We start from the raw sequence: 22,056 nt of genomic DNA, 5'->3' as shown, positions 1-22,056 counted from the left end.
TTTATGAGAACAATCATTAATATTGAATTAAATATATAAATATGTATATATATATATATATATATATATATATATTTATAATGTTTATTAAAAAAAAATAAAATATATATATAATATATACAAAATATTTATGTAGAAAAATTATTAACTGGCAAATTGCAATTGTACAATTTGCACAACTTTTCAACAATTTTGTTATTATTTTCTCTACCCATTTTATAATTCTTTATATCATTATTTAATGTTGATAAGACAATATTTTTCGTTTCTATAAATTCAACATTGTTCTCGTTTTCTTTTTCAACTAACTTAGTCCTACAGTGTCTTAAGGGAGGTACTGCTATAGTACCAATCAAATCCTAATTGAAAAATAAAAAATATATATATATATATATATATATAACATATAAATAGTCCACATATATATATATATATATATATATATATATATATATATATATATATGTTTAATCCATATAAGTAGCATATATACATTATTATACATATTGCAAATATTAAATATTTACAGATCTCTTATTATTATACATTTTTTAAAAAAATGTACATACCTTATTATTCAATAATGGATTTAAGAAAGGATAAAACTCTTGAGCGTAATAAGAATTTTTAAATGTAAACAATGCCGTCAAACAACTTCTTAAATTATTTTTTAACAAAAAAGATGGAATTAACTGGAATGTATTTCTTTTTTTGTTATATATAACATTTTCACGAAATATTGAACAATGTAAAGATAAAGGAGTATATACCAAATTTAATAAATCATTGTAATTATTATTTAGCCTTATATGAGGGAAAGAAGTTGTTTGATATTTGAAGATTTTATAATTTAAACAGTAATTACTTTTTATATTATCCCAATTAGATTTAAAATTTGTATGCATATCATATTTATTTGTTGAATTTTCATATGTGTGCATAAATTCTTCTTCTGTTGTTTTAATAAATTTTTTTAGTTTTTTTTCTAATAACGCAAAACTATTATCACTGTAATAATATTTTACCACAATAAAATATTCAAACATGTAATTATCGTTACATATATGATTTATATTATTTACATTCAAAAGGATATTATTTCTAAATAATACTCGATCTTTGTATATATCAGTATTAATAATTTCATTATCGATTAAAGAAGCATCACCATTATTATTATTTTTATTATTATTATTATTATTATATATACTATTTTTAATATTATTATGCTGATTATTTTTTTCATTTGTTCCATTTTTATCATAACCAAAGTCCAGAAAAAACTGATAACTCTTTATAAACGTTTGTATAATCTTATCCATTAAGGAAGAATTAAAATTTTTAAAATTGTCATCTATATATTTGATATGCGTAAATATATCCATATCAAATGTAAATAATTTATCAGAATGAATAACAACCTGACCACTAGATCTTAATATATTCAAAGACATAATGTTATGTAATTTAAACAAATTGAAATATATAATGGTTTCATCAATATATATATCATTGTTTAAAAATTGTAGATACTCTTCAAATATGTTCTCAAATGATAATTCATTAGATGATTTATTTAAATATTCATAAAAGAAATAATAATTATAATAGATATTAAAATATTCAAAATGATTATTTTCAATATCACAACATTTCCAACACAATTGTAAAATAACATATTTTTCTATAGGTATTTTATTTTTATTTAAAAATTCAAATTCATGGATATTTTCATAAATTATATGCATCAAATTTGTAAAGCTTATTCCATACCTTTTTTTTACATTTTTATATAAATCTTCTTGATATTTACTAAAAGGAGAATTTTTCATAAGACTTTTTTGAACATATTGATATTCATACATTTCATCATTAATGCTAATTAATTCAATAAGTTTAATTATGAATTCGTAAATAATTTCACTTTTGATATATCTAAATCCTTTATTTTTTATATATATCAAATTATTCGTACTATATTTTTGTAAATGTAATAAATAACTACTAATTTCTTCATTTGAAAATTGTAAATTTTCAAAAAGGGCTTTTTTACTAAAGTATATAATCCCATCATCATTATTATTATAATTGTTTTCATTCTTTTCTAAATTATTTAATATATTTGATTTATTTTTTTCATCATCATTATCTAAAGCTTCGTTTTGAACTATAAGATAATATGAATACAATAATTCAATGTTATTAAATATTGTTGCTTTTTCTGTTAAAACTATTTTCTCTTTACACAACCCCATAATAGAAAGATTCTTTATCAATTCATTCATATCATCTGAAAAATTAGTTGTGCTTATTTCATTATAATTATCGCTAACACTACAACTAGCTGTACTGTTACTAGCCATATTATCAGAATTATCCATAGAATTGTTTCTATAATATTTTGATATAAATGATTGAAGACATATAGCTAATGTTCCATCAATATCATTCATTAAAATATTATAAGTTTTATTTTTAGTACATAAAACTGCATCATTAAATTTACCTAAATTTATACATAATTTATATAAAATAATATTAATATCTTTATTTTCTGAAAAAATTAAATTTACTTTATATTTCTTTAACTTTTCATTGTTCAGATAATGATTTATATGATTTACTTCGAATATATTTTTTTGTGTTCCTTTTAAAAAAATATTACTCTTTCTATTAATATTATTAATATTATTATTATTATTATCATTTTTTGAAACATTATTATTTTTAATATCCATATTATTCATGTCATTATTTTTGTCTGTTGTATTATATTCATGACTTTTTAAAAAATCATTATATTCCTTTATATATCTATTAAACATTTTAAAATATAAATCACCTGATTCTTTTATTATTTTTTTTAATTCCTGATTAATACAAATTAATAACCATTGATCATTAATACATTTTATTCTTTTAGATATATAAATTTGCCATATTTCATCTTCAGTAATAATTTCTTTTTCTGCTTCTTCATTAAAATCTTCCCTCTTCTTCCCACTTTTTGTTATACTTAATACATTTTTCATAGTAGTATTAATTACAGGACTATTCGCAAAAAGAAGAGATTTATCTGCAATATCACAAACTTCATATATATAATTACACACATTATATATACTGTTCTTATTTTTCATTTTTATATTATCTAATTCATTTTTATATTTTTCATAAAAACTTGAAAACGTCGTATATTTTAATATACAAATATTCTCATTTTTAGACATCTCATTAATAACACCTTCAATTATATGTGCTGAAACATATAATTTAGGTACCTTTTTTAATTTATTTATGTTACTAACTAAATTTCTTTGTAATCTTATTTCATCTTCAAAGTTATAATGCCATTCTATATAAGCCCATAAATGATCGATTTCATATACATATTTTTCTCTTTCCAAAATATTCATATCCTTATGAAGAAATTGTTTCTTCTGTATATTAAATATGCTTTCGTCTGCCTTCACTATTTTGTCATTACTTATAATATTATTCTCTTCAACTAAAAATTCAGAAAAATCCGCTTGAATATCTAACACAGTAAGTGAATAATCATAATCTCTATTGCAAGCTCTTTTCAGTGGCACAATTTCACAACCGTTTTCTAAATACTAAGAAAAAAAAAAAAAAAAAAATTAAATCAAATGGAAGAAAAATGAAGAACATAATATACATATATATATATATATATATATATATATTTCCTTGAGATGAATTTATATAGATATATACAATTTTATATAATAGTTTATAAGCACTTCTGATATTTACACAATATATATAACATATATTAACACATAATTTTTAAAAGGAAAAAAAAAATATTACCCATTTATACGATTTTGCTGAACTCATTTTATTAAACAGATTCTAATTATTTATATGATCATAGTATTAATAATAAAATTCCTTCTAATCTTGATTTAATGAATAAGAATAAAAAATATTAAACAAAATAATAATAAATTAATAATTTTGTGTATTCTAATATCAATATATATATATATATATATATATATATATATATATATTTATTTATTTATTTATATAACGCCTTTTTTTATTGTAATCCTTCTTTTATATAGTATAAAAATACCTTATACATATATGTAAAAAATAATTTATTCAAAAAATAATATTCATATGAACGTTTTTAAGCACATTGATATATATAACTTTATGTGCTTATTTTATTCATATCACATTTTTTTTTTTTTTTTCTTAACACAAAAATTTTATAAAAGTATAAGCCTTATAAATATATGTAAATTGAGTACAATAACAAATATATATATATATATATATATATATTTATTTATTTATTTATTTAAATTATATAACCTTGTTTTATTAAGATCCTATGCAAAAAGAATCGATAAAATATACACATTAAATAATATATATATATAAAATTAACTTTTATTACAATATTATAACATCAAGATATGATATATATATATAATATTATAAATATTTTTATCTATAATAATATATTAATTTTTTATTATTTAACTATAAAATATTATTACAAAAATATAAAAAAAAAGACAGTTTAATCATTATATGACAAGAATTATACAATGTATAATTTATAAATTTTGCATATTTTTCAATAGCATAAAATTATTACACATTTATATATATATATATAATAATATATGTATATAAAAAAATATATTCTTATATTTTACATAATTATACACATATTTGTAATATTAAATTATTTATAGTATTGATATATTAAAATCTTAAAATAACAAAAAAAAAAAAAAAAATAAATAAATAAAATAATAAAATAAAATAAATAATCATAAATAAATAAATAATAATGATAAAATATATTAAGTAAAAATTACAAAAAAAAGTTATGATATAATATAAATAAAATAAACATATAATAATTTATATATTTTATTATAAATATTACATATTATTAACAAATACACATTCATACATTTCTTATATTTAATGTAAATGTTCACTTCTTGAATATCATAGTTAAGATGAATGCTCCTCATTACAAAATGTAATCATAGGATCAGTCGCATGTTCATGTATTGATGGCTTGAATTTGTCCCTGGGTCTTTCCTTTAAATTCCAATAATCATACACATCATCATGCTTACATAAATATAAGATTTTCTGATTTATCGATTTATTACTTACTACACACAAAACAACATCTCCAATCTTAACATCAACAAAATGAGCAATAGTTGATGGGGTACAAGCCATTCCTTTTCTGGTACTATTCAATTTAAAAACACAGTTTAATAAAGATTTACTCACTAACATAGCTTCCACTATATTCCCCCTTTTAGCTAAATCACTTGGTAGTTTATATTCATAATTAAGGTAACAATAATTTACAAAATCTTTGGATTTTTCCAAAACCAGTTTTTTTGGAAGTAATTTATCAAATATGTTGTATAACTTGTATAAATATTTTACATTTTTTAAAGCATATATTATACTTATATTACTTAAAGGTCTTGTTTCCCAAATTTTTTCATTCTTATACATCTCTTTTTTAATAACACTTAATGAATCATCATTAATACCTAAATAATCATTTATAAGTTGAGAAAAACTAACTTGATATATATCATTCTTCTTTTGTTTTTCCATTAAGAGTATATGAGCTCTCGATGTGTCATAAACATTTTCAAGTTTTATTCCTAACTGATTATACAAAGCAGAACTATCTTCTCTGCAATCATGTATTAATTTCAACGTTTTTTTATTTTCAATTATTTTTTGTGCGCTTTTTATTACTGATGTTTTAAGTAAATCAAATATATAATATTTTTGGACTATATTATCACTCTGTTCATAAATATTTTTTTTTTCTATATAAACCTGCATTAAACATACTTTTCCATATCTACCCAAATTCGTTCCCTCAAAATCAACTGCAATGATTTCACTTTTATTAATTTCTTCAGCTGCTTCTTCGCATTCTTTTTCGTTCTCAATAATTTTAATATCTTTGGATACATTCTGAGCATTCTTTAATATAATACATTTTTTATCATTATTATACCTATCATATTTTTCATATTCTTTTGAAATAAATTTTGTACTATAAAACCTTTTTAATGATCCAATTTTTTCTATACTTTTAAAATGTTTAAAAAATGGAATATTCAAGAGTTTGTGATAAAAATGTTTATATTTTATAATACATATATAATTATGTGTATAATTCAACAAATTCATACTCCTTCTTATTTAACGATTCAATAAAATAAATAAATAATGATTAGGATAAAACAATATTAAATAACTTAACGAAAACTATATATATAAATAATCTTATAAATATAACTACAAATTGGAATATCTTTCCTTAATCAATATTTTGTATGAATAGTATATATTCTTTATTATTTTATATGATAAAAAGCCATAAAAATATGTTATATAAAAAATTACATGAAACAAAGAAAAAAAAAAAAAAAAAAAAAAAAAAACATATATATATATATATATATATAATGAATAAAATTCTGAACAAAGAAAAAAAAATTATGAACGATTCATAAAAAAAAAAAAAAAAAAAAAAAACACATATGAAATATAATATTCATAATAGAGGAAAGATCTATAAATATTCAAGCTATTCTACATATATAAAAAAGGTGTCGTAAAAGGAGAAAAAATATGTACATTCAGGGAAAATTCTGTTCACTTACCAAATATTATTTTTTTAATTATTCTTTTGGCTAACTATGCACACATTAAAATGTTACGAAAAAAAAAAAATTTTTCTTTTTTAAAATAAAATTAAACATTTGGACAAAAAAAAAAAAGAAAAATTTATATGATAGCATTATTCATAAACACCCATTTTGTTTTCATTTATATTATGCATACATATATATATATATATATATAATTTAGTGCGTTAAATATTATAAGGTTGATTATAATAATATTTTATATTTTTCATATAATTTCACGAAATATACTTTTTTCTCCTTCCAATAATATTTCGTCTTTAAACTAATCCATTGATAATAATAAGATAAATAATATATTTTTATTTCTTATTAATATATCAAATTTATGTTTATTCATACATATAACAACTATTGATATGCATATATTTTTTCTTTGTATCAATTAAGAATATTTACATATATATTCATCCTATATTTTTTTCTAGTTTATAATTAATTTAACTGTTCAACAGAAGAAAAAACATCAATTTACCCACTTCAATTTAAAATGAATGAAACAAGTTATATACCAGGTTACAGAGATATAAATGTCCACGCATTTTATAGACCACAAGAAGATTATGCTTTCGCAAATAATATAAGAGCTAAGCAATTTATATATAATCCTTATTTTAAGAAGGAATTAAAAGGTCCATATATCAAAAAAATGTATGAACCTTTTGAAATGAATAAACCACATACAAAAAGCTTATTTTCTCCACATATTCTTTCTCACACCAAATTAAATAGACAATGTAATCCTTTAGTATCCTATCCTTATGGTATTCCTCGAGATATAGAATATGAAAAGTGTTCAAAATGTAAAGGAAAAAAAAAACAGCACACAATTAAGTACAATAAGAAAAAGAATAAGAACTTAAAAAGAGATACACCTAGTTACGAGAGCAACTTTTTTGTTTCAAGATTAAAACCCGAGTATAATAATTCCAATGAGCAACCATATATTAATATAGAAAAAAAGAATGACAATGGTAATGATAATAGTAAGATCATATATGACATAGAAAACATTAAGGATAAATCAAAACGAGAGTCATATGAAGATACATACTCAATACCTATGGGAAAGGAAAATATAATATATGATTACTCCAATTCATCTACAAATAGTTACAATATAATAAAAGAACTTAGCAAGCCACGTTATGAAAATTTGGATAATTTTCCTATGCAGTATATCGATACACATGATAATGATGATTCATCCATGTATTATTATAGCTATAATGAAAAAGAAAATTTTAATTCTCAAGAAAAATTAAAAAAAAAAAATTTAGATTTAAAGTATCTCCATATGAATGATGAAGTAAATATATCTAATAAATATAAAAAAGAAAATGATAAAAAATATGAACATAAGGATGTTGGAGAATCTTCAAGTTCTCTTAATTCGGAAGAAAAACATGAAATTGACAATATAATAAACAAATATAACAATAATAAGAATAATAATATACAAAAGGATAATAACAAAAAAATGAACTTTATCGATAACACTATAATCAATACGGATAAGAAAGGAAAAAAGGATTTATTAATTATGCTTATCAATGATCTGACTCATGGAAAAATAAAATACAAAAAAGAAAAAAATGATGAAAAATATAAAATGAATCATGAAAATAAAATAAAACGTGAAAACATAATAAAAAAAGAAAATGTTCTTAAAAATGATGATATATTAAAAAATACACAACAGAACCTAAAGCAAGTAAAAATATGCGAAAATGAAAATATATTCAGCAAATACAATGTTATGGAAATTTATAAAAATCAAAATAGTATATCAACAGATAATATAAAAGAAAAAAATACATCCAAAGAAAATACTCATCATAGGAAAGGACATGGAAAAAACAAAGAAATGGAAGTGGAACATTACCATAGGTACTGTAAATCAGGAAATGGAAAAAATGGAAAAAATGAAAAAAATGAAAAGGAAAAAAAACATGAGGATACAAAAATTAAAAGAGTATATTATAAAAACAGTTTGGAAGTACCTAAATCAAATGAACAGGATATGTATGAATCAAATTTATTGAAAAAAAAATCATTCAACCCAAAAAAAAATAAAAAGGTATCTATAGAAAAAGAGCCTATAACTTTCAAAAAAAGTAAAGATGATCAATCAAAAATAGCAAAACAAATAATAGCTAGAGCAAAAACAATGAAAATGAAAAGAATAGGTACTATTAATTTTCCAACTAAAAATAGCAATAATATGAGTCTCAAGAAAAGAAATACCCTAAAAAAATTAAATACAATGGTGGAATCGAAATTTAAAAAACAAAATACAACAGTATTGAAAAAAAGGAAAACTATGCCAAGGTTGCATTTGACGAAACCACCCAACCCAGTAATATTCATAAACAAAAAAAAACTTCTAAAAGCACAGAAGAGTGTACACATTCAAGATAATAATAAAAAAAATAAAAATAAAAATAACATTAATAGTAATAATAATAATAATAATAATAATATTAATAGAAAAAAAATTCTTAGTAGATCTAAGACAAAAGTTTATATTAATAATAAATCCAAAATTTTCAAAAAGGCAGACGTAAAAATGGTTTCAAAAAATCCATTTAACATATTAACATCTAACAACAGTTTAAGTAGTAATAGTGAAGATGAAAAAGACAAAAATATAACCAAAAAAGAACATGCACGGAATAATAATAAAAACCTAAATATACCTTCTAAAAAAGATAAACCTCATATTAATAATCATTCCGTAAGAAATAAATTGAAATCGAAAAAGGATGAATTATTTCAGAATATTTTATCGCTAACGAAAAATATGAAAGAGCAACCATTAAAGAAGACATATCATGAACATATAAATCATAAGGATTTATTATCTTTAACCTCAAAAAATAGTGATGACACATATGATAATTCAGTTAGTGGAGCATTGTAAGGTGATGTTCAACATTTGTGTCTTTTGAACCCAAAAAAAAGAGAAAAAAAAAAAAAAAATTGGATACATTTCATATATAAACAAATTATCATATAATTAAGATAATTTATGTGATTTATTTTTTTTCATCAATCGTAATATATTACAATATATTATCATTACTCTCATTTTATTTATACTTTTATTTTATTTATTTATTATTTTTTTTTTTTATAATTATTACTTTTTTCATTTTTCAAAAAATAAAAAAATATATATAAGTGATATAAGTTTGTCTTGAAAAAAAAAAAAAAAACTAAAACATTAATAACTAAAAAAACATTTATAAAAAAGATATTTTATTGTTTTCTATTATATTTTGATATATAATTTGTAAATATTTGAAAAAAAAAATAATAAATAATAGTGAATATTTCTTTAATAATTTAATTATTTGAGCACCAGATAAATACAAATAATATATTTTAAAAAAAAATTACAACATTAGATTTTTAGAATATTAAACAAAATATACAAAAATAAAAATATGTCATATGACATTATAAAATTAATTTAATAATAAAACTATAATGATAATATATATATATATATATATATATATATATATATTTATTTATTTATATATTTACTCTTTTGAAAAAATAAATGGTTGGGTGTATTAATTAATAATATGTAAGTAAACATTTTAATCTTTTTATTTATAAATAATATCAATTATTTGTGGTTGTGTAATCAATTTACGAATATTTTTTTAAAAGATTATTTAGATAATCAACAGTTATAAGTGTAATCATAGCATGTGGTGCGATACGAACATAATAAGTAGCATAACTTGAATAGAAAATAGAGATACCTCCTTTTTTATATAATTGAATAGAACAATCTAACATATTTTTATAAGGCATTTTTTTAGTAACAGGATCTGCTTTCATTTTTTGCATGCACGTTTTAACAAAATCAAAAGGTAAACTTAAAGTGACCGCAAAAAAGCCACTAATAACACTAGCAACTAGATTAGTTTTCATACCAACACCAAGATATTTTTGTAAAAATTCTTTAGATTGATCATATGTAGAAAGCATTCCTAAATTTAATGACATAGCTCTAGCTATAGTTGGGACAGAACCTTTCCATAGAGCAAATAATCCTTCTTCTTTTGAAATTCTATATAATGCATTAAACACACCAGTATAATTTCTTTTTAATTCTTTTGGTAATGTATTATCAGCTTGTAATCTAATTAAAGATAAATCTGCAGGATTTCCAATAAAAGCTCCTAATCCACCAGCAGCTAAAGCACAAAAACATTTTTTATAAAAAGGTAAAGGTTCACCTTCTTTTTTTACCATATCTGAAAAAGTACGAAATAATCCTAATCGACCTGTTGTATAAATAATTTGACGAGTTAAACCAGCATCTAATCCTTTATATAATGACAAAAATCCTTCATTCTTTATTATATTCTTAGCAACTACAAATGGATTCTTAACTGTATTTTTTCCTTCAGCATTTAATTGAATTCTTACTTTTACCATATCTAATGGCTGGATACAAAATGTTGCAAACATACCACTCGCTCCTCCTACAGCGAATGGTTTTATCTTTTCAAAAACACTCTTGTTATTATTTCCCTTTTTCTTCACATCAACACTTGAACTTGATTCTAAATCGTATTTAGCTATATCTCTGTCCATCTTATATATATATATATATGTATATTAATACGTTTACTATTTTATTTAATCATACATATAATATATATAAATATATATATTTATATATATTTATATTTATTTACATGGGTTAGGTAAGGAAAATTATCTAACGAAATATTTCCTTTATTTTTAAATTCGCAAGATAAAATTATAAGGTGTATATATAATAATATTACCTCATTTCAGAATAAATTTTGATCATCACGAAAAAAAGGAAAAATATGTAAATTAAAAATAAATAAATAAATACATACATATATATATATATATATATATATGAAGTATGAAAAAAAAAAAAAAAAAAAATTATTATATATTATAATGAATAATTATATTAATAAATTTATAATTTCATATAAATACATATGTTTCTTATTAAATATAATATATTTTTTCTCACCTAAATATTATAATATACATTATATGTATACATATAGGAAGCATGATTTTATTTAGTATTATTTTTTTTTTAATATATATATGAATATATATTAATATTAGTTATTATATATATATATATATATATATATATATATATTTATTGACATTATGGTAAAATATGAAAATTAATATATCTCTTTTTTTTTTTTTGAAAGATATAAATAAATATAATATATTAATTAAATATATATATAATATATATATTATCCATGTAAATAATATTTCCTTTTTATATTTAACACATAAATATTCAAGAATATATTCATCACGTTAAAATATGTAAAAAGGCTTATAAGTATCATTATTACATTTGTTAAATATTATAATTGGAATGTAGTATATTTCTATATATATAAATATATTTATGTATGTATTAATAGATTCCTTTTCTTTTTAAATGCCCAATATCATTTTAATTAACTCATTATGATCATCATAAGTATAAAGTATAAAAAAAAAAAAAAAAAATACACATAAATATAAAATATAGACAATTTATAGGACATAGTAAGAGCCATTAATAACAAATATATAAACATATATATAATATTATCTTTTTAATATCCAAATGATATATTCAAACAACTCTTTTGATACATTATCATTTTATAAAACTAAAAAATTTAAACTTATATCTTCAAGGAAACAAAATATATAATATAATACAATGCATATATTTCTTTCTTTTTTTTTATTTTTTTTTGGGGGGAAAAGTAAATTTAAAACAATTATTTCGAAAATGTTAATTCAAAAAAAATATTAAAAATATATTATTCATAATTCGAAATGTAGAAAAAAAAAAAAAAAAAAAATATAGGATAAACAAAATGGAATAAAAAAAAAAAAAAAAAATATAAATAAAAAAGATAAACAATATATAAATATAAATATATATATTTATATATATGTATATATTTCATTAAATGTTAAGGTGTATCACTATTTATTCGCATAATTGTGTAATAAAACTTTCGGAACATTTCTGTTCATTTTATTTATGTGATATTATCTTGATATTTTACATATAATATATATGTCTCTTTCCAATTTGAAAAATTATACGTTCATATATGAAAATAAAAAAAAAAAAATAAAAATAAAACACACATATATATATAAATATATTGATATATATATGTAATGTATCATATTGTAATCCCAGTGGTATATCCAAATTAACTAGCTAAAAGAAGTATGAAATCCTTTATATTTAAGACAATTACTGAAAAGCTGACGGATAAAGCAAAGAGAACATATTTAAAAAATCCATATTCCTTAAATGTTGGGAATAACATAAAAGCAACAATTAGAGAGAAAATAATTTGTAACTTAGATGTTCTATTAATAATATTATAAAATTTATATGGTATAGTAGTTTTAATATTAAATAAACAATTGATATTAAAAGGTAAACAATATTTTGGTATTTTTTGAAAGTTTAGGATTTCAATATCTTTGTATATATTATGTAAGAATGATAAATCTTCTTTATTTTGTGAATAATTACTTAAATTTTTAATTTCATTTATTGTTGAAAATGTATTAGATGAATAATCAAGTAAGAATGCATCATATTTATTAATTGTTTTATCATTTATAAATTTGTTAAATTTTTTTGTTAGATTTTTTTTTAATATATATACTGGTTGTATAAATAATTGTTCTTCTGTTTCTTCTGAACTATTTTTGTTGGATACAAATTTGTCATATGAACTATTAATATTTTGATATGTTTTTCTCATATAATTCACATTTTTTTCATCATCAATATTATCTACAAATATAACATAACAATAGGTTTTTCTTGAACCTATAGATGAACAAACAGAATCAACATTTACAGAATTAATTTCAACAATATTTTTTTTTAATGCATCATTATATACATTTTTAATATTCGTTGGAGATATTCTTCGTATAGTTTTTACTTGATTATTGTTTACTAAAATAAAATAATCAATATTTTGATTTTCTTTTATATATTCATCTTTTTTAATACTTAATACTTTTAATGAATCAATTATAGATTTTTTGATAGACTCATTTGATATATTATCAATTTCATTATATTTAATAGAATATGTTTTATATATATTATTAAATTTATAAGTGATTTGTTTAGCTTGTAAACTTAATTTCTTCTTATTTGTTAATAATATAACATGATGGTTCTTATCAATATAACCTGATTTTTTAATATTGGATGCAGACATTTTATATAAAGAATCATTTAACATTTTTAAATCATATATATTATTAGGATAATTACTAGTTATAAAATTTTGAAAATCTTTAGATGTAGCATTAAATATATTAGAATATAATTGATATGTACCATCAGGTGATAAAATAAAAATAGTTGGATATATTTTAACATTAAAAGGTACTTTTTGTTTTATTAATTTCTTATCTGTTGAAATATTTATTCTTCCAAATGATATATAATCATGATATTTATCAAAACTTTCTTCCCATATATTTGAAAAACTTAAACATAAACTATCAGTATCAGAATATATTTGAATTATCCAATAATCATTTGAATTTTCTACTAAATCTACATAATTTTTCATATTTAAATTAATACTATTTGATTCAATTAATTTTAAAACCTTTCCTTTTGAATTATCATATGCTTTTTTTAATCTACTATCTGATAATGTTTTATATGCTTTTGTTATTTCTTGAAATTTCTTATCACAATCTTTACAATTCTTATTACTATCTGGATGATACTGTTTAGATAAATCACGATAATTCTTTTTTATCTTTTGAATACTATCACCTCTTTTACATTTTAATACTTCATAATAATCAAAACTATCACCTTCTTCAAAATATGATTCTATAGAATATTTCTCTTCTAAATATTTAAAAGATATTAATACAACAAATGATAATATAATACTTATTATTATTATATTATCTAATATAAATCTTAATTTATTCTTATACATTCCACCCATCATTTTACCAGAAAAATTCACATCCTTCTTATCTTTCATATTCTTATTCTCATTCATTTTCTTCTTATTCAATTCATTCATAATATCATTTATATCATCCTTTCCTTTGGATTTCCTTTTAGAAACAGCACCATTTACATCTGAGTTATCGTAGCTATCACTCGAATTTTTTCTTCCCATATTCAACAAAAAAAATCAAGAACAAATTCTCGTAAATATATTTAAACTAAATGTAATAATATATATATATGTATATATTATTATTTTTTTTTTTTTTTGGTGAAGGGGGATTATTTTCCTTAACAAGTTATATTATACACATAAATATAAATATATATATATATATATTTACTTTGATACACAAAATAAAGATATATAATGCTGAAATATATACATTAATTTATATATAAAAAACTCAATAATCTACACACATAAAAAAAAAAAAAAAAAAAAAAAACAGGATAAGGCTAATGATAATGATAATTATAATAATAATGATAATGTTAAATAAATAAAGAGCTCAACAAAAAAAAATTTATTTATATTAGGTATTTTTTATTTTTTTTTTAAGAATTATCAAAATTATACATAAAACAAAAAGGATAAATGTTTACTTTAAATATTTTAAAAAAATATAAATATAAACAAAATTATTACCTTTACAATTTCATATTTATTTCAAGGTACATTATTTTGTTATTATTAACAAAAATATTTCCAAAAAAAATAAAAAAATATAAAATATATATATATATATATTATTATAATATAATAATTTAAAAATATAATAATACATATATTTATTAATATATATTATCATACAAAAAAAATATATTCTTTTTTTTTTTTTTATTATATATATATATCATTTTACAATATATTTATTTATGATTTTTTTTTTTTTTTTTTTTTTATGTTTAACACTTCATTTAATTATTTTTTTATTTATTTTCCTGTTCTCATCGGGTTTACAATTATATAAAATTATAATATATATATATAATAATGTAACAATATTATATGTAAATTTATTATTTTATTTTATTTCATTTTATTTTTCTTATTTTATTTATTTTTTTTTTTCTCTTCTTCCTTTTATATATAATAAATAGTGAAATAATTAAGAAAAAAAAAATCCCCAGTTGTCAAGTACATATATCATGGATGAATACATATAAATACATACGTAAAACGAAATATTATATATAATATATATACATATTATTATAATATAATAAATATATATAATATAATATTAATATATATATTATATATATATATTATATATATAAATACATTCGTTATTTTATTTTAAAAATTTCCCTTTATATAATATAATAATTTTATGAAACATTTTTTTATTTTCTTAAAAAGGGGAAAAAAAATTAAATCTCATATATTATTAATTAAAAGAAATAAATTAAAGGTTTGATAATATATTTGATATATATATAATAAAATATTCATATATTATATTTTCCATATAATTAAAGAATAATTTTGAACTTCTTTTTAAGAACAAACTATACAAATATATATATATATATATATATATATATATATTTATTTATTTATATTTATATACATATTTTATATAAGAAGCAACTATGAAAGAATATCATATTAGTATAGATACCAAGAAAATATTTGATAGGGTAAGGAATTAAAGGCTTTATATAAAAATTAAAAAAAAAGAAAAAAAGAAAGAATAATTTTTTTAATAATATTATATATATATGTATATATTATATGTTTAAATATAATTATGTTGTTATTTATATTAAACAAGCATAAATTAATTAAATACATATGTAATAAACTTATACACCTCTTATAGTTACATATGGTTTTATTTAAAAAAAAAGTATATTTTATAATATATATAATTTATTTTATTTTTTTTTTTTTTAATAGGCATATGCCATATCTCTTAAAATGTGTGATAAATTTATAAGACCATTTTTATATTACGGTTTCACACCAATGATATTTGGATATGGACTTTATTATAATAATGAATTTACCCTCAATCCTTTTAAATTAATTCCAAAAATTTTAATAGGTTAAAATATGTTGTCCCCACATATCAATTAATATATACAAGAATAATATAAATTTATATGTAATCAAAAATATATAATACAAGCAAAGCTATATATATATATATATATATACAATTGTGTTATTTATATATTATATTTTCCTATTTGTAATATATATATTTCTTTGACTTTTTTAAAACGTGCTCATAATTCATTATATTATTTTAAATTACGTAATCTATATATTCATTCTTTAAAAATTAAATATAATAATGAATAATTAATAATTTTTTTTTTTTTTTTAAACCTTTTAAAACATGTAAAATTGCAATAATTCATAAAAATATGTAGACATATTTGATATTATAAAATAAAAATATTAAAAAAAGTAGCATATATATTTACACAACCCTAACAAAATTTTGCACCATTTTTTAAAAATTCATGCCTCTAAAAAAAAAAAATACAAACAAAATTGTATAATATAATAGGTACTCATTGGTATAAAATGTAAACATATAAAAAATATATAAATACATATATACATATATATATATTATCATTAAATGAATAAAATAAACCTACTTGTACAAATTTCATTAACTTTTATTATACTATTAAATCCAAATATGAAAGTCGGAAAATTAAAAAATAAAACAAATTATGGGTTGTCATATCAATATTTTAAAAATAAATCATATACTTTAAGTAGACATACATTCATAAAACCAATAAAAAATATAAAAATAAATTATCAGAAGAAAAAAAAAATGAACCTAACAAATGAAATTTGTATTTTGAATTGTAGTGAAAAGTTAATAGATTATAAACTAGCTTTTGAACTTCAAAACATACTGCATCATTCAAAAATTATTATGAAAAATATAAATGAAGTAAAAACATCAAATCATTTAGATTTAAAGAAAATAAAAAATTTCAAAGAAAACATGGAAAAATATGATTTCTGCTTTATATTACAACATACTCCATGTTATACCCTAGGTAGTGTAGCAAATTGTAGTGATATACTTCTAGATAAGGAAAATTATTATATTGAAGAATTAGGAGATGTATATAATAATTTGGATTCGAATGAAATTATCCAACTTATAAATAGATGTGAAACAATTCAAGATAAAATTAATCAATCTCATATATATAATGAGAATACAAATTATTTCAATAATTTTTTAAAAAATTGTAGACAAAGAAAAATACCCATTTATCGCGTAAACAGAGGAGGTAAAGCTACATTCCATGGTCCTGGACAGTTAGTATTATATTTTATATTTAATTTAAAAAACTATCCAGCCAATTATAATGAGCGAATTATAAATAAGCACTATAAATATACAAATAAAGAAAGTTTTCCGTCAAAAACATCGGAATATGAAAAATATAACCTATATATAAATCCAAACAGTAAAGAAAACACATCATATATAGAACGCACTTTTGATTTGCACACAACAATAAATAACTTTCAAAAAATTGGTATGGAAACCTTGCAAAATTTTAATATTAAAACAGAATGTAAAAAAGATACAATAGGTATCTTTTATAAGGATAAGAAAATTATATCCATAGGACTGAAAATAAGAAAATATATATCTATGCATGGATTGTCATTAAATTTTAATCTCGATAACAATTTTTTAAAATATCTATTATCATGTGGTATGACTCACAATAATTATATATCAATGCATGAAATAAATGAAATAAAAAAAAAAAATTATAATTATCAAAAAGGTGAAATAGCTAGTAGCTCAAATATATTAAATAAATTAACATTCAATATAACGGAGTCATTAAAAAAAGTGTTTAAAGTAAAAGTAAGGAATATAAAAGATATACGCGAAATGTTTAATTAATTCTTATTTTATGTTATCATTATTATTTTATTTTTAATAAGAAACATTTTTTCATATTTAAATTCACATCTAAGGTATATTTATCTGTTTATAAAGTATATATATTCTACATGGCATTAAGTATAATGTAATTTCCTTATTTTCAATGCTTTTGAAAATGGAATGTTTTTGTACAGCTAAAAAAAAAAAAAAAAAAAAAAAAAAAAAAGAATGGACATATGCCTGAACGCATTCATAAAAAAAAAAAAAAAAAAAAAAAAAAAAATATGCACATATATAGCCATTACGTATTGTACTTATTATTTTTTTTTTTTTTTCTGTGTCCTATTTTATGTACACAATAACAGGTACAGTAATGTGTTAAAAATAAAGAAACTATTAACAAAATAATACAAAAATTAATGTATCATATATTTTTTTTTATAAGGAATAACCTAAATCAAATATTATGATTATTATATCAGAAAAATAATAAATTACTAAATAGCGATTAATATTATAATTATTTTAATTTTTTTTTTTTTTTTTTTATGAACTGGCTTGTAGAACATGAACATTTAATAATTTATCCTTAACAAGCTAACCAAAATATAATAAAAATATAATATAGTTCGTATATTTTTTTAAAAAAACTATAAATAAATTGCGAATTAAAATATTTAAAGAAAAAAAAAAATATATATATATATATATGAATATATAAATGTAATCTACCATATGTATATATTTATATTTTTTTTTAATTTTTATGTCTATATAATTATAAAGAATATATATATTATTTTTTTTTTTTTTTCATATACAAAATATCATATTAAAAAAAAAAATTTGTAAAAACTATTTTAGGACACAAAAAATTGCAATTTTATTTAGTGTTGATATTTATTTATTATTTTTTTGTTTTAAAAGCATTCTTATATATATATATATATATATATATATTGATTATTGTATTTTTCTTTAGATATACATAGTGTGTAAATATATTTTTATACTATTAAGAACGTATTATACCATATTTATGTAAATATAGACACATATATATACATATAAACAAAACTACATATATAAACACATTTGTTGTTGTTTTGTTTTGTTTTCTTTTCTTTTTTTTTTTTTTTTTTTTCATCCTTGTTTAATTTATTATATAACTGTAAAAAGTTATACTGTGTATGCATACATATATTATATATATATATATTCAATATTCCATATAGTTTATATATATAATATATTCATTTATATTAAAAAGAGAAAAAGAAAAAATGCAAGGCGAAACAATTAATGTCCCTTCTTCTAGTGTTCCTTACACCTTTGAACATTCAAAACATTTGAAGAGTAAAATTCTTAAGCCAATACGACAAGAAAAAGTAGTGAAAGTTCCTGTTACTCAATATGTAGAAAAAATAGTAGAAAAAGAGCAAATTAAATATGTAAATAAATATGTAGATGTTATTAAACCTATAATTACCTATAAAACAAAACATATTTCAAAACCAATTTACTTAGACAAAATTAAGTATCAGCCAAAAGTAATAGAGAAGGAAAAAATTATACATATACCCAAAATAGAGTACAGAAACAAAATTGTAGAAATACCAGTATACGTTCATAAAGAAAACATTATAGAAAAAAAGGTCCCTCTAATTGTAGAACGTGTTGTTCCAGTATTAAAAGTAAATAGAGTTGAGAAAGAAATTTTGACTAATAGCTTTGAAATACCTGAAATCTGTGATATGACAAAGAATGAAAATAATATTCATTTAGGAAAAAATATGCATGAGACAAACCAACAGATTTCTTGTAATGTTTCAGAGAAGGGTAATTCATTTGTATCCGAAATAAACAAAGAAAAAAGTGATATTTATAATATCGAAACATATAGACATATGGGAACAACCAATGCATCACCTAACGTTTATTCACAATTGGAGATATCATCTTCCAATATGGATAACCAAAATGTTGAAACATTGAAAGATAAAAATAATGTAGTTGATGGTAATGATACATCTGATGAAGAGGAATACACTGAAGGAAACTTGGAACATAAAAATGAAACAAGATACCATGAAGCTACAAATGAATATTCTAATTATGATTTTACATCAGAGAAAAATGAAAAAATAAATGATGAAGAAACCAATTCTAAGGAAATAATTAATAGCAATATGGAAGAAAATTACTATGATATTGATGAACGTTTTAAGGATTCCAATGTATCTCATGTAAGTATTCATTTACCAGAAGAAAAAGGAATTGAACAACCGACCTATGAACAAAATTATATGAATTCCTGTAATAATAATTACAATATAGTAGAATCTAATTTAAGAGATATTAGTGGTTCAGTATATAATAATGTTAACACGTATGGTACATATTATTCAGATCATATGAACCCACAATTTGATAAAACATTTGTTAACCAATCATATAACGGTTCTAATGGTTATATTCAAAAAATAATGGAAAGAAATAATATTCCTAATTATAGTACAAATACAATGGAACACCTCAAAATAGTAGAAGAAAAACATCCACATTCATCGAATTTACATATATCTAATGAAAGGTTTTCAACATTACCTAGTGTATATGGCGCACGTTCGATTACAGGGAAATCTAATTTTGTTCCTTCCTATGCTAATAGTAATGGGCAAGCAATTGTATCAGTACGACCTGCAACAATTGTAGAGTATGTACCTAAATCAAAAAAATACAAAGCTTCATTGTGCAATTTTATTAATAAATGCTGTGGTAATATGTAATCGTTGACGATAAATAAATAAAAAAAAAAAAAAAAAAAAATTAAAGCTTTTTTCATTTGAACATCAATTCATATATTACTATATTTTTATATTTCGAAGACGTAAAGATTAAATAATTCTATTTTTTTTTTTTTTTTTTTTTTTTTTTTTTTTTTTTGACTACATTTTTGTTATTCCTTTTTTGTCTATATTTTTTTCCTCAAAAAAATAAATAAATATATATATATATAATAGTTAATTCTATATATATATTTCTACATTTATGTATATATATATTTCCAAAAACATAAATGTATCTATACACATATATATATATATAATAAACAATTTATAACATTTTACGATTCTGTTATTATATATATATATAATATATAGGAAGTAATATTATTTTAATATAATATATCTGAAATAAAAATAATAGGTAGATTTTCAAACGTTCTAGGTAACAAATTAACATACGTTAAAAAATATATATTTTATGAATTAAATATTGTAATAAAAATATATATATATATATATATATATATATATATTAGGGGTGTACATTTTTATTATAATCTTTTTAAAAAATGAAAAAC

At 19.1% G+C, this 22,056-nt stretch overlaps 8 protein-coding genes across 8 annotated transcripts; 4 read left to right on the top strand and 4 right to left on the bottom strand.

Annotated features, from left to right (window-relative positions):
• Positions 1-128: 128 nt before the first annotated feature.
• Positions 129-3,861, bottom strand: PADL01_0823400 (conserved Plasmodium protein, unknown function; the record flags this gene model as incomplete). Its single annotated transcript, XM_028681585.1, has 3 exons — positions 129-359; positions 570-3,617; positions 3,835-3,861. 3 exons carry the CDS (start codon positions 3,859-3,861, stop codon positions 129-131), a joined length of 3,306 nt encoding a protein of 1,101 aa, XP_028537948.1.
• A 1,143-nt stretch (positions 3,862-5,004) lies between these two features.
• PADL01_0823300 (exonuclease, putative) lies at positions 5,005-6,225 on the bottom strand (the record flags this gene model as incomplete). Its single annotated transcript, XM_028681584.1, has 1 exon — positions 5,005-6,225. One exon carries the CDS (start codon positions 6,223-6,225, stop codon positions 5,005-5,007), a length of 1,221 nt encoding a protein of 406 aa, XP_028537947.1.
• A 1,011-nt stretch (positions 6,226-7,236) lies between these two features.
• PADL01_0823200 (conserved Plasmodium protein, unknown function) lies at positions 7,237-9,669 on the top strand (the record flags this gene model as incomplete). The annotated part of the gene is made up of 1 exon (XM_028681583.1): positions 7,237-9,669. The coding sequence occupies one exon, from the start codon at positions 7,237-7,239 to the stop codon at positions 9,667-9,669; it is 2,433 nt and encodes an 810-aa protein (XP_028537946.1).
• A 737-nt stretch (positions 9,670-10,406) lies between these two features.
• Positions 10,407-11,363, bottom strand: PADL01_0823100 (dicarboxylate/tricarboxylate carrier; the record flags this gene model as incomplete). Its single annotated transcript, XM_028681582.1, has 1 exon — positions 10,407-11,363. The coding sequence occupies one exon, from the start codon at positions 11,361-11,363 to the stop codon at positions 10,407-10,409; it is 957 nt and encodes a 318-aa protein (XP_028537945.1).
• Positions 11,364-13,000: 1,637 nt separating this feature from the next.
• Positions 13,001-14,971, bottom strand: PADL01_0823000 (DnaJ protein, putative; the record flags this gene model as incomplete). Its single annotated transcript, XM_028681580.1, has 1 exon — positions 13,001-14,971. One exon carries the CDS (start codon positions 14,969-14,971, stop codon positions 13,001-13,003), a length of 1,971 nt encoding a protein of 656 aa, XP_028537944.1.
• Positions 14,972-16,398: 1,427 nt separating this feature from the next.
• PADL01_0822900 (conserved Plasmodium protein, unknown function) lies at positions 16,399-16,858 on the top strand (the record flags this gene model as incomplete). Its single annotated transcript, XM_028681579.1, has 2 exons — positions 16,399-16,446; positions 16,706-16,858. 2 exons carry the CDS (start codon positions 16,399-16,401, stop codon positions 16,856-16,858), a joined length of 201 nt encoding a protein of 66 aa, XP_028537943.1.
• A 541-nt stretch (positions 16,859-17,399) lies between these two features.
• On the top strand, positions 17,400-18,707 carry PADL01_0822800 (lipoate-protein ligase B; the record flags this gene model as incomplete). Its single annotated transcript, XM_028681578.1, has 1 exon — positions 17,400-18,707. The coding sequence occupies one exon, from the start codon at positions 17,400-17,402 to the stop codon at positions 18,705-18,707; it is 1,308 nt and encodes a 435-aa protein (XP_028537942.1).
• Positions 18,708-19,972: 1,265 nt separating this feature from the next.
• Positions 19,973-21,478, top strand: PADL01_0822700 (inner membrane complex protein 1i, putative; the record flags this gene model as incomplete). The annotated part of the gene is made up of 1 exon (XM_028681577.1): positions 19,973-21,478. One exon carries the CDS (start codon positions 19,973-19,975, stop codon positions 21,476-21,478), a length of 1,506 nt encoding a protein of 501 aa, XP_028537941.1.
• Between the last annotated feature and the right edge of the window lie 578 nt (positions 21,479-22,056).

Source organism: Plasmodium sp. gorilla clade G2 (assembly GCF_900097015.1).
Source record: "Plasmodium sp. gorilla clade G2 genome assembly, chromosome: 8".
Classification (NCBI taxonomy): domain Eukaryota; phylum Apicomplexa; class Aconoidasida; order Haemosporida; family Plasmodiidae; genus Plasmodium; species Plasmodium adleri (nom. inval.).
The sequence above is the reverse complement of the archived record's forward strand: the minus strand, read 5'-3'. Positions and strand labels throughout refer to the sequence as shown.